This window comes from Argentina silus (genome assembly GCF_951799395.1).
Source record: "Argentina silus genome assembly, chromosome: 8".
Classification (NCBI taxonomy): domain Eukaryota; kingdom Metazoa; phylum Chordata; class Actinopteri; order Argentiniformes; family Argentinidae; genus Argentina; species Argentina silus.
The window spans coordinates 15,273,511-15,287,036 of NC_139662.1; the positions used below are offsets into that span (position 1 = coordinate 15,273,511).

A 13,526-nucleotide genomic window follows, 5' to 3' on the forward strand; every position below is an offset into this window, starting at 1 on the left:
CTCTGCTACACACACAATGCATTGCAATTCAGCTCCAGAGATTCAAATTGTGTCAACCAATGGCTAGTGGCGACAACTGAAATTTTGATAATGTAATAACAGCAGTGGACATCACTATAGCCTACCCTACATTATCTCTCCAATAACAGCAGGTGGGGGGGGGGGGTAATTTAGAATGTTTAGGGATGGCTCACATTGATATTCCAATTCTCATAGGGGGTGGGGCATCTGACATTGTTACTAATTCAGATCACACAACACAACATACCTGTGCATGTGTCAGGTGACAGTGTTGTGTGTTGGCTGGCTAGTTCATACCTCAGTGGAACAGCATACGCAAATTACATCCAGTATCGATTTAAGCAGGGGCTGCAATACAATGTGTTGAGTGAGTCAGATAGAAGACAATGAGGCTTCATGCTCCCGTGTGCGTCATCATTAATGAACTCCTACACGTGGAGCAGATGGGACACTGGCTCAGTAACAAGTGCAGCCTCTGTCTGTATATGCAATATTCAGAGGCTCTGGGAGATTACCAATAAAGTAACACGATTACCAATAATGTAACACGCATGTGGTAGAAGAACACTGCAACAGTCAGACTAAGTATTGGACATCTCTCTCTCTCTCACACAATAACCTGATAAATGTTTTTGAACATGTCCAAATGGATTGATTGCCTACAGCAGCTGTTTCCAGTTGAGTAATAAAATCAAAGCCACATCCATCAAATTCATATCTCAATGTCAGAGTAAAAATAAAAAATATATTTAAAAAAAAGTTTAAATTTGTTTTTAATAAATAATAATAAAAAAGACTACTAAACAAATGTAGATCCACTAAATTTGATTGTGAGTTGTTTGGTTACTTATCTCGGAAGAATGTAATATCAAAACTCAATTTATGGAGAGTTTGACTAAGTGCGACTGAGATTATTGCGATTATCAACTTCAACATTGTAACACGATTAAACCAATTTCTCTCATCTTTAGAAATGTGTTACTTTAGTAACCGTAGCTTTCCCAGTACGCACACATGGCTGTGTGCAGTTTCATGCCAACGATGTTATCTGAAATGTCAAGTGTTACTTCACAAGTGTGATTGTTTGCAGACAATTAATCAAAGCAAAATAAATGTGTTTTCAGTAAGATTTCCTGGACGAAAACAGTACGTACCTTATAAACGTTATGACGGAGTCTTCGATTTCAGCATGAACGAAGTTGAACTGAACTCCCCTACGGTAGAGAAAAGTGTCGGTGCTTCGCCAAACGCACCGTTATCTTCACCTAATCCAATTGCAAGTTCTCCAAGAGGCGAACTTTGAGCCACAAAAACTTAAAAACAACTGTAGTAGGCTATAGAGCGCTGATAATACTTCGAACTCGCTCTTTCTATTGCATACAGAGCACCGTTGTATGTATGTGTTCTTGATGACTAGAATCTTAGACCTCTTCCACTGACTGACCAGAGTTGAAGCGCACGTCGCACGATGCTGGGAGGGCCAGTTACGACGACAGCGCACAGGGTTAAAACTAGCCCCATGTGATCTCGCATTAATTTTAAATGTTCATCTGGCTAATCACACAACATCCACATGAAAGTATACAATTAATACGAGTGTGGGGCTAAGATGGTGCTATGTTATAACTGGAAGGAAAACACTTCACACGTTTGATTAAATGCACATCACAAGGAACTGAGAATCTAAATGCCAAATGTGGTGTAGCCTTTTGAGAATCTATTCATAAAATAAAGTGATTTCCTACTCATGGTTCAAGACAGGCCTATAGGCTGCATTGGGATTGTGTAGAATCTTCCCTTTCCTTGTCACTTTTCCTTGACCTCGTTACTAAAAGAGGGAGCTCAAGGAAATGTTACAAGGAAAGGAAAAAGGGTGCATTGTCAATAATCTGAACACAGCCCTACTGTGTAACATGAAAACACAGTTCTAGGTGTTAAAACCTTCAATAATATTACAATCTTGTCCGCAGTAGCTCTGTTTAGGGCTTGGCCTGCTGTGTGCCAAGTTATCTGTGGTAAGAGCTCCCTCTGGTGGTTTGCTGTTGTCACTGACACCACCCTGACTGATTATTCTAAGAGGGGTGGTTAACTCAAGTCGTGGAGGGAGGACTGCGTTGGGTGTCCAGTCCCACCTTTGTTCCAGTCCAGCACTAACACCCTTGATTGATTACCTAAGGTCTGAAGGGAAGACCACTATTGATTGATTGATCGATTGATTGATTGATCACTTGAATCAGGTCATACATGCTATACGGCTAATAGGTTGTCCCCCCCAAGGGGGGATAAATACTTTAAAGTTACATGATGGAGGATTTTGCCTCTGGGGGTGCTATCAAGCCAAAAGGGGTTTGAGTATAGCTCTTAGCTCTTGAGTATAGCTCTCTGATAGGCAAGGTGGAATGTTCCCCTGCTTACGCCTCTCTAATCCTCTCAGCGTTCCACGTGTGTCTAGGGACTAGGGGGTAGGGGGTAGGGTCAATTGTCTAGGGGCTAGGGGTTAGGGTCAAGTGGCTAGGGGCAAGGGGCTAGTGTCTAGGGGGTAGGGGCAAGGGGGTAGGGGGTAGGGGGTAGGGGGTAGTGGCTAGTGTATAGGGGGTAGAGGGTAGTGTCCAGGGGGTAGGGTCAAGGGGGTAGGGTGCAGCTACAACTGTGTGTGTGTGTGTGTGTGTGTGTGTGTGTGTGTGTGTGTGTGTGTGTGTGTGTGTGTGTATTTAGCAGGCCCGCAAAAGAAAATGACATTCCAGTCACCCACGTGATTACTTCAAGGCGCCTTAGAAGGTGGGCGTCTCCCTCTCCTCCTTGCTAACTTTTGCTTACCTGTTACATCGAAAGGGAGGCTATGAAAAGTGTTCCTGTAAACACAACGATTTGAACTACAGAAACAATTTATACTGATATAAGATGGAGTCTCCTGTGAAGTCTGGGTTCCACAGATTAGAGATACAGAAGACGACTTGGGACGTTCCTAAACGGTACACCGAGCTGAAGGCGGTGGGGTCGGGCGCTTACGGTACAGTGTGGTGAGTTTACCTGTGCCGCGGACAGATGACCGTTGGCAATGACATTGGTGCCGAGGAATAGATGCGTTAATCGTGTTTGAATTGATTTATTTTGTTTTAGATATGCTACATCATGCATGTCACCATTTTCTCATTAATTGTTAAATACAAAAGATAGGCTTTCCAGAGATAAAACGGCAGGATCAAACTGCTTTGCCTCTCAGTTGTCCTGCCTATTCCTGATATTCACAATTATCTTTCAAACACGCACGTATTTATACTACTGGTTGTCATGTTATGCCATGTTTGTGTTGCAATGTTCCTCCAAGGTGAGAAGTATTGGACATTTCTACCTAACAGAGGCACTATTGTGTGCTTGAGGGCAATCAGCAAGTCGAAGCAGGTCGCCAGATAAGACAAGAATTTAACCTGTACTCAACCTAGAGAGCTACTCCTTCGCCTAGTAACAGACAGATCCTGACACCATGTTTGATCACAAAGAGCCTGGATAAAGGTTTTTCCTTTGCCAATCCATTCCATGAAAGGATTGAGTATTAGGTGCAACTGCAACTGCACTGGCTGAATTCCAGCGTTATGACACGACATGTTGATACATATTGTTACGAGGGTAATCACAGTTTATTGTTTATTAATTTAACCTTGTTTTATCGAGATAAATGAATTGAAAACCAATTCTCATTTACAATAACGATCTGGCCAAGAGGACAACCTTTCAAAGACACTTTTTCTGGAGTGCTTGTGTATGCTCTTAATGTGTCTGCAACTTTGTATGCTGCTATTTTGGCCAGGTCTCTCTTGTAGAAGAGAACGTGAATCTCAATGTGACTAACCTGTTAAAATAAAGGTTACAAATAAATAATAAATGATAATAGTAATATAATAATGCATTTATTTTGTATAGCGCTTTTCTCAGTATACTACATTCCATGGAGAGAACAATAATAGATAGATAATTAAAAAGTTAAACAAAAGCACCGTTTTGTTTTAAATACATTTAAACACAGCACAACCAATAAAACAAAAACCACAAAGTGACAGCAAATACAGTGCAATACAATGTAACCATACATGTATAACTTTTACAGAGAAAAATATATTCAGGGAAATTATAAATGTATTTAGTTACATTTCTATAATATATTTGTGAAGTACATGATTCCGTATGTGCTAGAATGAAGCTACCCATCACTATAGTGTTGCTGACCTTGCCTGGTGTGTTTGTTCTCTCAGCTCTGCCCAGGACCAGCAGACCCAGGACAAGGTGGCCATCAAGAAGCTGTACCGGCCCTTCCAGTCCCTGATCCATGCCAAGCGGGCCTACCGGGAGCTCCGGCTTCTACGCAACATCCAGCACGACAACGTGAGTCCTGGGTGTTGGTCTAGTGGTGTCACCGGCGGGGTTCGAACCAGGGAGCTCTGGCATGGATGACCCAGATGTAAACAGTTATAAGCAAGTGGTATGAGGGATATATCTGGGCTTAGACATCTCTGGCAGGGCTACCTCATCATCATGATGAAAGTGTGATGAAAGTGTGAATCACCTCCGCTACACCTGTGGAGTGTTTTCTTAGTTCAATGCCGACACATTTTCGTTCTACAGTCACAGAGTTACTGCAGTATTTGTACTGTACATGTTATGCTTTTTTATATAATCATCCAGAATAGACATTGGTCCATTATAATAATACAGTTTATGTCATTTTGCAGACACTTGTATCCAAAGTGATTGAGTGCATACTTGTTTGTATACATGGTCCCAACGGGAATTGAACCCACAATCTTAGCATTACTTACAATAATCTCTAGTAACTGAGCCACACAGGACCATATAAGGTCAAGAGATTCTGTTGTCTGGACAAAAGGAATATAGGAAAACGAAACGTTGTCACAAGCAATCATTGTACTTCATTGTAGTTTGCTGTCCCCTTGAAGCACTGCTCAGATGTAATGTGCTGTATTGAGTGTCAGCAAACCAAAGATATGGTTTTATATCTCCTGTCCTGTCCTGTCCTGTCCTGTCCTGTCCTGTTTGTGTCGGGCATAACGACCCCCATCGTCCAATGTTTTCACTTTCAACTGTTGAAAGAGTACACACACACACACACACACACACACACACACACACACATACACTTACATAACTGTTACTGCTCAATGTACCTTCATACTTCCGTACTTGTGTTACTGAATGAATATCACTGCATTAATCTTTGACTGTCCTGTCAAAGTGTGTCTATAATGTGTATGCTGCACTGGTTCCAAACAATAGTTGTCTTCTTTAATATAGTTTAGTTGTGCTTTAACTGTTTAGTTAACTGAATCAAGCGCGCTGACTGTGTACTGCAACTGAAAGAAATCAAATATTATATTGAACCATGTCTGATGTAGTTACTTATAGAAATATACCCCTCCATTCCTCTCCCTATCTCTCTCTCTCTCTCTTTCTCTCTCTCTCTCTCTCTCTCTCTCTCTCTCTCTCTCTCTCTCTCTCTCTCTCTCTCTCTCTCTAGGTGATCTGTCTGCTGAATGTCTTCACACCTGATTCTTCCCTGGACAAATTCCAGACGTTGTGAGTTTGAGATGGGAGCTGCATTCCTGTGCCAGGAGTCACAGTCTGTTGAGACATGGAGTGTGTGTGTGTGTGCGCATGCGTGCGTGTACATGTGTGTGTGTGTGTGTGTGTGTGTGTACGTGTGTGTGTGGGTGTTTGTGGCCTTGACAGCATGCAGGCTTGATCATGTTTGTTTATGTTATGGTGTGTGAGATTAAAATCAGTTTATTTTCGAACGAAATCCATAGACCTTTAATGTTCTCTGTTGAATCTTTTAATCCTAGCACTCTGTCCAAGGAGCAGCTTTAGTGTCTCTACCCCTCTGTGTCTCCTTGTTCACAGCTACTGTACAGAGGAGGCTGGTGGAGGCAGAAATCGAAGGACGGGCTCATTGTAATTCGTGGAATGGAATGAGGAATGGTATCAAACTTAAATACCGTTCCTCATTCCATTCCATGCATCACAAGGAAATCATCCTCCAATTTCTACGTCCACCAGCTTTCACTGATCTCCCCTCTCTCTTTCTCTCTCTCTCTGTAACCATAGTTACATGGTGATGCCGTTCGTAGCCCAGGACCTGGGCCACATTATGAAGAGGAGAAGGCTGAGCGATCGCATCATTGTGTACCTGTTCTACCAGCTCCTTCGAGGACTCAAGGTGCTGACCTCTGACCTCACACTGCTGTGTCAAGTCAAACACACAGTTCCAAAGGCCCCTCAACTAATGCCTTGTGTGTGTGTGTGTGTGTGTGTGTGTGTGTGTGTGTGTGGGTGTGTGGGTGTGTGGGCAAGTGCTGGGGCAGGATGTCTGGGATCAAGTCAAGCAGGCCTTGACACCTGCATTCCACTGATGTATTGGAGGGTCAATGCACGTAAATGTTGTTTTTTGGGGGTGAATAGCGTTTGCTCACCTATTAATAAAATTAGCTGATTTTAACACACCTTCTTTCCACCACTACATCCCTTCTGCACACTCAAAGACTTCAGCAACACCAGAGAAAATTAACGTAAACACTAACATTAAAATCTGCCCATTTTCGTAAAAGGTGAGCAACCGCTATTCACCCCAAAAACGGTGCATAAACAACGTTTATGCGCATTTACCCTCCACTGTTATTCGCTTGTGGAGCATTTGAATATGTAGATGCTACTTGACGTAAACTCTCCTTTAGACAAGGTGTAATCCAGGGAACATTATTCTAGGCTGCACCTACACAGCTGTAAGAAAGTCAATGTGTAACCACGGTTGTGCTCAGCCATTGGTTAGAACACGTTCTGGAATGGAAACAACGGGACAGGACAGTTCTGATTGGTTCAGAGTGTGATTCTGATTCAGAGTGATCCTCTTTATTGTCCCTTTATTGCTGAGGAAAGTAATTAGTTACGAGTGTGTGTTTACAAATGTGTTGTTTCTGTCCCAACAGTATATCCATTCTGCCGGGATCATCCACCGGGTTTGTAGTACATTATAATATCTTACTTTATCACATTTGTGATATACTTCACTCACAATACACAGGACATCTCTGCTGAAGTAATTATCAGATATATATTCTTGCTATCATCAATATATACTGTATTTCGTGTGCTGTTAACCTGGAAATATAATTCATGAATTCATTTTAAGGACCAGATCAAGAGATAAAAAGTGTTATGATTTTTCTTTTTCTAGGATCTTAAACCCGGAAACCTGGCTGTGAATGAGAACTGTGAATTAAAGGTACACTACACACATTTCCCCTCTACTACTACTGCACCAGACAGAGGGAGATTATTGAGTTGTCTAAAGACTTTATTGATTGATTGATTGATGGGTTGATGATGTCATCTTAGCTGTATCACTGATATATTCTTTTAAAAAACAGACCTCTAGCTCTATTTAAACTCCCAAGCGGCCAGAGAGCTAGTATGCATGGTCTCTCAATGGGAGATGAAAAACCCTCACTTAAACCTGGTTGTTACACTCCAATGATTGGATGTGGGCTTCCCTTATTGACAGAGCATAATCAGCCTTATGAGGAAACAGTTTGAGTGTAAAGGCATGGTTGTTGCTTATTCTCTTCTTGATAGACACACCAACAGTTGTTCTCACTGACTTTGAATGGAAGAATAGCAAACCTGAATATTGAACTGAATATTGAATGAATATTTTTGTGAATATGTGTCTCATTGTCCTTTTACAATAGAGGATAGTTTGATGTAGTGAGGGTTTGAGGAGTGTCAATTTCATTATTTCCTTTAGAAGTCCCTTCAGGTTACATGGAAGCCCTACATTTGGTTACATGGAGTCCTTTACAGATCTCTTTCTCTCTCTACCTCTCTCTCTCTCTCTCTCTCTCTCTCTCTCTCTCTTTCTCTCTCTCTCTCTTTCTCTCTCTACCTCTCTCTCTCTCTCTCTCTCTCTCTCTCTCTCTCTCTCTCTCTTTCTCTCTCTCTCTCTTTCTCTCTCTACCTCTCTCTCTCTCTCTCTCTCTCTCTTTCTCTCTCTCTCTCTCTCTCTCTCTCTCTTTCTCTCTCCCTAGATCCTGGACTTCGGCCTGGCAAGACACACAGAGAGTGAGATGACAGGTTACGTTGTGACCAGGTGGTACAGAGCTCCAGAGATCATCTTCAACTGGATGCACTACAGCCAGACAGGTGACCTTTACTCCCTAGCCCCTAGTCTACTCCCTAGCCCATAGTCTCTACTCCCTAGCCCATAGTCTCTACTCCCTAGCCCCTAGTCTCTACTCCCTAGCCCCTAGTCTCTACTCCCTAGCCCCTAGTCTCTACTCCCTAGCCCATAGTCTCTACTCCCTAGCCCATAGTCTCTACTCCCTAGCCCCTAGTCTCTACTCCCTAGCCCCTAGTCTCTACTCCCTAGCCCCTAGTCTCTACTCCCTAGCCCCTAGTCTCTACTCCCTAGCCCCTAGTCTCTACTCCCTAGCCCCTAGTCTCTACTCCCTAGCCCCTAGTCTCTACTCCCTAGCCCATAGTCTCTACTCCCTAGCCCCTAGTCTCTACTCCCTAGCCCCTAGTCTCTACTCCCTAGCCCATAGTCTCTACTCCCTAGCCCATAGTCTCTACTCCCTAGCCCCTAGTCTCTACTCCCTAGCCCATAGTCTCTACTCCCTAGCCCATAGTCTCTACTCCCTAGCCCCTAGCCCCTATTCCCTATTCCTTAGTCCTTAGCCTCTAGCCCCTAGCGCTTACTCCCTATCCCTAGCTCCTAGCCCTGTCTCCCTATTCCCTACTCCCTTCTCCCTTCTCCCTACTCCCTACTCCCTATCCCCTACTCCCTGGCCTCTACTCCCTTCTCCCTAGCCCCTACACCTTAACCCCTAGCTTCTAGCCTCTACTCCCCTACTCCCTAGCCCCTAGCCCCTATACCCTAGCCCTTGTAAAAGAGAAAAGATCAATACTGGAGTTACTGTATCTGGTTTTTCTGGTATTCTCTAATAATTATTCTCTCTCTCTCTCTCTCTCTCTCTCTCTCTCTCTCTCTCACTCTCAGTGGACGTGTGGTCAGCAGCCTGTATTCTTGCTGAGATGATCACCAGACAGGTCTTGTTCCCAGGCAACGACAGTATCCTTTTATGTCTACCTGTCTATCACACCTGTCCCTTCCACCATGCCGGACTAACACACAGTCAGCAGTCAGACCACTGGTTTACACCAACATAAAAACACATTGTGTACCCCTTCTAAGGGAGAGAGTCAGAGGTATTTAACGATGATTAGGTGTGTAACAATCTGTTATTATCATAAACCACTTGGCTTTTCACCACCAAGGGGAGCTATTTCATATTGTTAAATCTATCCAATCCTCTTTGTGTGTGTGTGTGTGTGTGTGTGTGTGTGTGTGTGTGTGTGTGTCTCACCACCACAGTATCTCCTTAACCCTCCTGCTCAGGCATCGACCAGCTGAAGAAGATCCTCCACCTGACAGGAACTCCTCAGTCCTCCCTGGTGCAGAAGATGCAGAGCAAAGATGTACTGTCTTCTTATATCTCTATCAGTAGAGGCTGGTGGAGGTAGAAATCGGAGGACGGGCTTATTGTCATGCATGGAACGGAATGAGGAATGGTATCAGACCCACATGTTTGATACCATTCCTCATTCATTCCTTGCATTACAATGAGCCTGTCCTCCGATTTCTACCTCCACCAGCCTCCCCTGATCTCTATATTATCTGTCTGAAGAACACACTTCTAGTGTCCTTCTCTGCCCTTTGTCTGTCTTTTTAACTCTAATCATCAATATAGCGTGTTGACATTATGCATACAGCTGTTTTATCCTGACCTGCTATTATTGAAAGTTCAGTCAGAAAGTAACACTTACATCAGTTAAATCATTGTTTTAATGAAAATGGTAATACATTTAAATTTGGCGTAGCTGGAAGAGCTCTGCTCTGTATAGCTCCCATCCAACCCGATGTAGGTTTACTCTCAAGTATTACTCTCATAGCCAATGGCATCACACTGTTTTACCATGGTGGAGTGTTGCATAACTTGACTGCTTTTAAGTCTTGTCCCTGAACATGTGATGGATGTTTTTGCATATGTGTGAATCAGCTGTCCATCACTTAAGTGCTCTGCCTGAACTAACGCAAGCTTCATATACCTGCATGCAGCTGACGTCCTTGTGGTGTGTTTATGTTCCTACAGGCTCGTTCCTACGTCCAAGGTCTCCCCATTCAGAAGAAGAAGAATTTCAGAGAGGTCTTCCCTTCCATGGAGGAGAACGGTGAGCTGGTCTGGCATTGTTAAACAGGGTTGGGGTTAATCCCAATTCAATTTCTGAATAGGGTTTACCAAAAAAAAAGGACTAATTTGAGGCTGGATGGAGTTGGAGCACTCAACAAAACCCATCTTGAACATCCTAGATTAAAGTGAGCTGTAAGAAATCAATATCTGCATTTTTTGTTGAGTGCTCCAACTGTCCAGCCTCGAAATGAGTCCTTTTGGACGTTGTTCTTGGTAAGCCCTAATCATGATTTGTGTCATTGTTGTCGGGCACTATTCCTTTCCTTTGTTTGCTGAAACGTGAAGGCCCAACTGAACTCTTTAATGTTTGTTCATAATATTTCTCCATGTGACTGGTATTCAAATGTGACTGACTCATAGTGAGCCAATTCTAGTCGTTTCAACAGTGATACACTTCTTATTGTAATGCAGTCCTCTGTGATGGTTAGTAATAATTTTGCGATGAAATTGATTCATTCATTTCTCAAATAACTTTAAAGATCGATGGCAAACCTTTCTGTCTACTCTCTCTCTTTCTCTCTCTCTCTCTCTCTCTATCTCTCTCTCTCTCTCTCTCTCTCTCTCTCTCTCTCTCTCTCTCTCACTCTCTCTCACTCTCTGTCTGTCCAGCGGTGGACCTACTGGAGGGCATGTTGCTGCTGGATCCAGAGACCAGACTGACAGCGAAGGATGGCCTCTCACACCCCTACCTGTCAGAGTTCCACGACCCCGAGTGTGAAGCCGACTCCCCTCCCTACGACGACTCCTTTGAGAGCTTGGAGCTGGACATAGGAGAGTGGAAGAGTGAGTAAGACTGTAGAACCAGCGGTGGACATGGGAGGCATGTGAACCAGAAGTGAAGTTGTTGTTGTTAAAATACTCTAATTTCAGTATTAAATTGACCTCTGGACCCACCAGGATTCCCCTAGTGAGATTTAATATTTTTACCACTGCACAATCCTTTTAGTACCTCCTGGTAGAGGAAGAAACCGGAGGACGGGCTCATTGCATTGCATGGAATGGAATGAGGAATGGTATCAAACACATTACAATGAGTCCGTCCTCCGATCTCTACCTCCACCAGTCTCCCCATGTGCCTGTGTAGTAGCAACATTATATTGATAGTTTCCTGTTACATACTGTTCTGTAGTACTTCAGTAGTGAAGTAATGCGGATACAATTGAAGACCACATTGGAAATAAGTGTTGTACTTTCTTGTATTAACCTCTGGGTATTCTTTCAACCTCTATATAACACTGTTATTACACTAGTAACAATATGTTATTGATATGTTGTGGCATAGTACACTTCAGTACTGTTGTTCTTTCATTTATTGCTCTCTGGGTATTCTTTAAACCACCCAAATGAATCAAACTATCTATTCCTTTTCTGTCTTCTCCTCTCAGGCCTCATCCACATGGAGATCATGACCTTTGACCCTGACAACCCCAGTCAGACTGCAACATAAGACACTGTTATTGCGCTTTGGGGCCACCTAGTGGTCGAACACATAATTGAGCCATGAAGCTGGATTCAATATGACACTACTTGATGTTATGTAGAAGTTGTGATAACAATGAGTTTGTATCAGGGGAGGCTGGCGGAGGCATAAATCGGAGGACGGGCTCATTGTAATGCATGGAACAGAATGAGGAATGGTATCAAACATACGTGTTTGATACAATCTATTCCATGCATTATGAGCCCGTCCTCCGATTTCTACCTCCACCAAACTGTTTTGTATCTGTGTATTTGTAATGGATCCACTGTATTTCAATCGTAGCAAGTGTAGAGGAAATAATGGGTTTGAGCACATCATGCATCTTCAGTTGTTACAGTAAATCAACTATATGGATATGAAAGGACCGAGGAAGTTGTGTCCAGACCAGAGGAGGCTGGTGGAGGTAGAAATCGGAGGACGGGCTCATTGTTGGAATGGAATGAGGAAATCTACCTATCAATCAGTCAATCCATGCATTAGACATTGAATTAATTCTATTTATATGTTCCAGACCTGGGTTGAAAAGTATTTGAAATTCCATTGGTTCCATTGAGCCAGGCAAACTCATTCAAGCACATAAAACGATTTGAATGTTAAATGCTATTTGAAACCAGGTCTGGTAGTGTCACTTTAACGGTAAGAACAGTAGTAGAGTACAACATGTAATCTTCGTTATCCCATTAGTCTAGCAGCAGGTATGCAACATTTGTAACATTTTTAAACTTGATGAAGTAAGACTTGATAGATTGGAATTTAATTTTTCAAACCCATAAAACCTTTTTTTTCCTCTGCATTGTCTGCCTTCTTTCAAATAAAGAACATGTTGGTTTTCTAAAACGTTTGATGCCTGAATTATACTTTTTTTTTTATAAGGTATAAAAGATACCTTATACCCCAAGGTTCTTTGCTGTATGGGAGGAGGTCACAGTAGAGTTCTCTACTGTGATGGACAAGTCTTGGAATTATGCACCCCAATGTACATTGCATGGAGTCAGTGGCACATATCACTAATGGTTGCCATGCATACAAAGGCCTTTACATTGCCAGGCATGACTGAACCCAAATAAAGTGTGTGTGTGTGTGTGTGTGTGTGTGTGTGTGTTGTTTATCTGATACTCTCTCATTTTGTCATCTGGTATCAAGGAACACAGATCAGGTCTGGAAGAATAGGCACTGTGCTACTGTAAGATGGAAATGTTGCTAAATCCTAAATCCAAGTTGCTGAATACAATCTAACTTGTAGTTCTATCCTAATGCCACCAGAGGTCAGCATAGGCTGAGGTATGAGTACCATTCTCAAAAGGACCCCTACAACATGCTATAGTGCTATAGGTGCCAAGGGTGCCATTCCCAATGTTCCTGATCTATGATAAATTATCCAGTTCCCTGGATAGTTTCCCATATCATAGTTCCTCTCGGCAGGAGATAGTTTCCGGGATAGGAAGGCAGGGATTAAGCTTGTTGTCCCTGTGACTGCTGGGAGAGAACAGCCCTGATGCCCACGTCTGAGGCATCCACCTCCACCACAAACTGCTGACGGGAATCCGGGAGAGTGAGGACAGAGAATTTGGGGAGGACAGAGAATTTGGAATTAATATCTTTATAGAATCTTCTTTATATTTCTGTTTTTATAGTAGGGTCTCTGATTTGCATAGGAATCAATTACACATGGAACAACAAGCCTCCGCTGTCTCCTTGGTGGACAGCAA

The 13,526-nt window shown here is 42.9% G+C and overlaps 1 protein-coding gene across 1 annotated transcript; it reads left to right on the forward strand.

Annotated features, from left to right (window-relative positions):
- Positions 1-2,821: 2,821 nt before the first annotated feature.
- On the forward strand, positions 2,822-12,608 carry LOC310808709 (mitogen-activated protein kinase 12). The gene is made up of 12 exons (XM_083675761.1): positions 2,822-3,041; positions 4,272-4,401; positions 5,552-5,610; positions 6,139-6,250; positions 7,017-7,046; positions 7,265-7,312; positions 8,115-8,229; positions 9,086-9,157; positions 9,485-9,564; positions 10,239-10,317; positions 10,947-11,120; positions 11,723-12,608. Exons 1-12 carry the CDS (start codon positions 2,923-2,925, stop codon positions 11,782-11,784), a joined length of 1,080 nt encoding a protein of 359 aa, XP_083531887.1. The 5' UTR covers positions 2,822-2,922; the 3' UTR covers positions 11,785-12,608.
- Positions 12,609-13,526: the final 918 nt, after the last annotated feature.

What these genes read in the sequence shown, in the direction of transcription:
- LOC310808709 (XM_083675761.1), top strand. Translation starts at nt 2,923, where the DNA reads ATGGAGTCTCCTGTGAAGTCTGGGTTCCACAGATTAGAGATACAGAAG. An exon ending in GATGCACTACAGCCAGACAG is followed by an intron (nt 8,230 to 9,085) that starts GTGACCTTTACT and finishes TCTCACTCTCAG; the next exon opens with TGGACGTGTGGTCAGCAGCC. An exon ending in AGAAGATGCAGAGCAAAGAT is followed by an intron (nt 9,565 to 10,238) that starts GTACTGTCTTCT and finishes ATGTTCCTACAG; the next exon opens with GCTCGTTCCTACGTCCAAGG.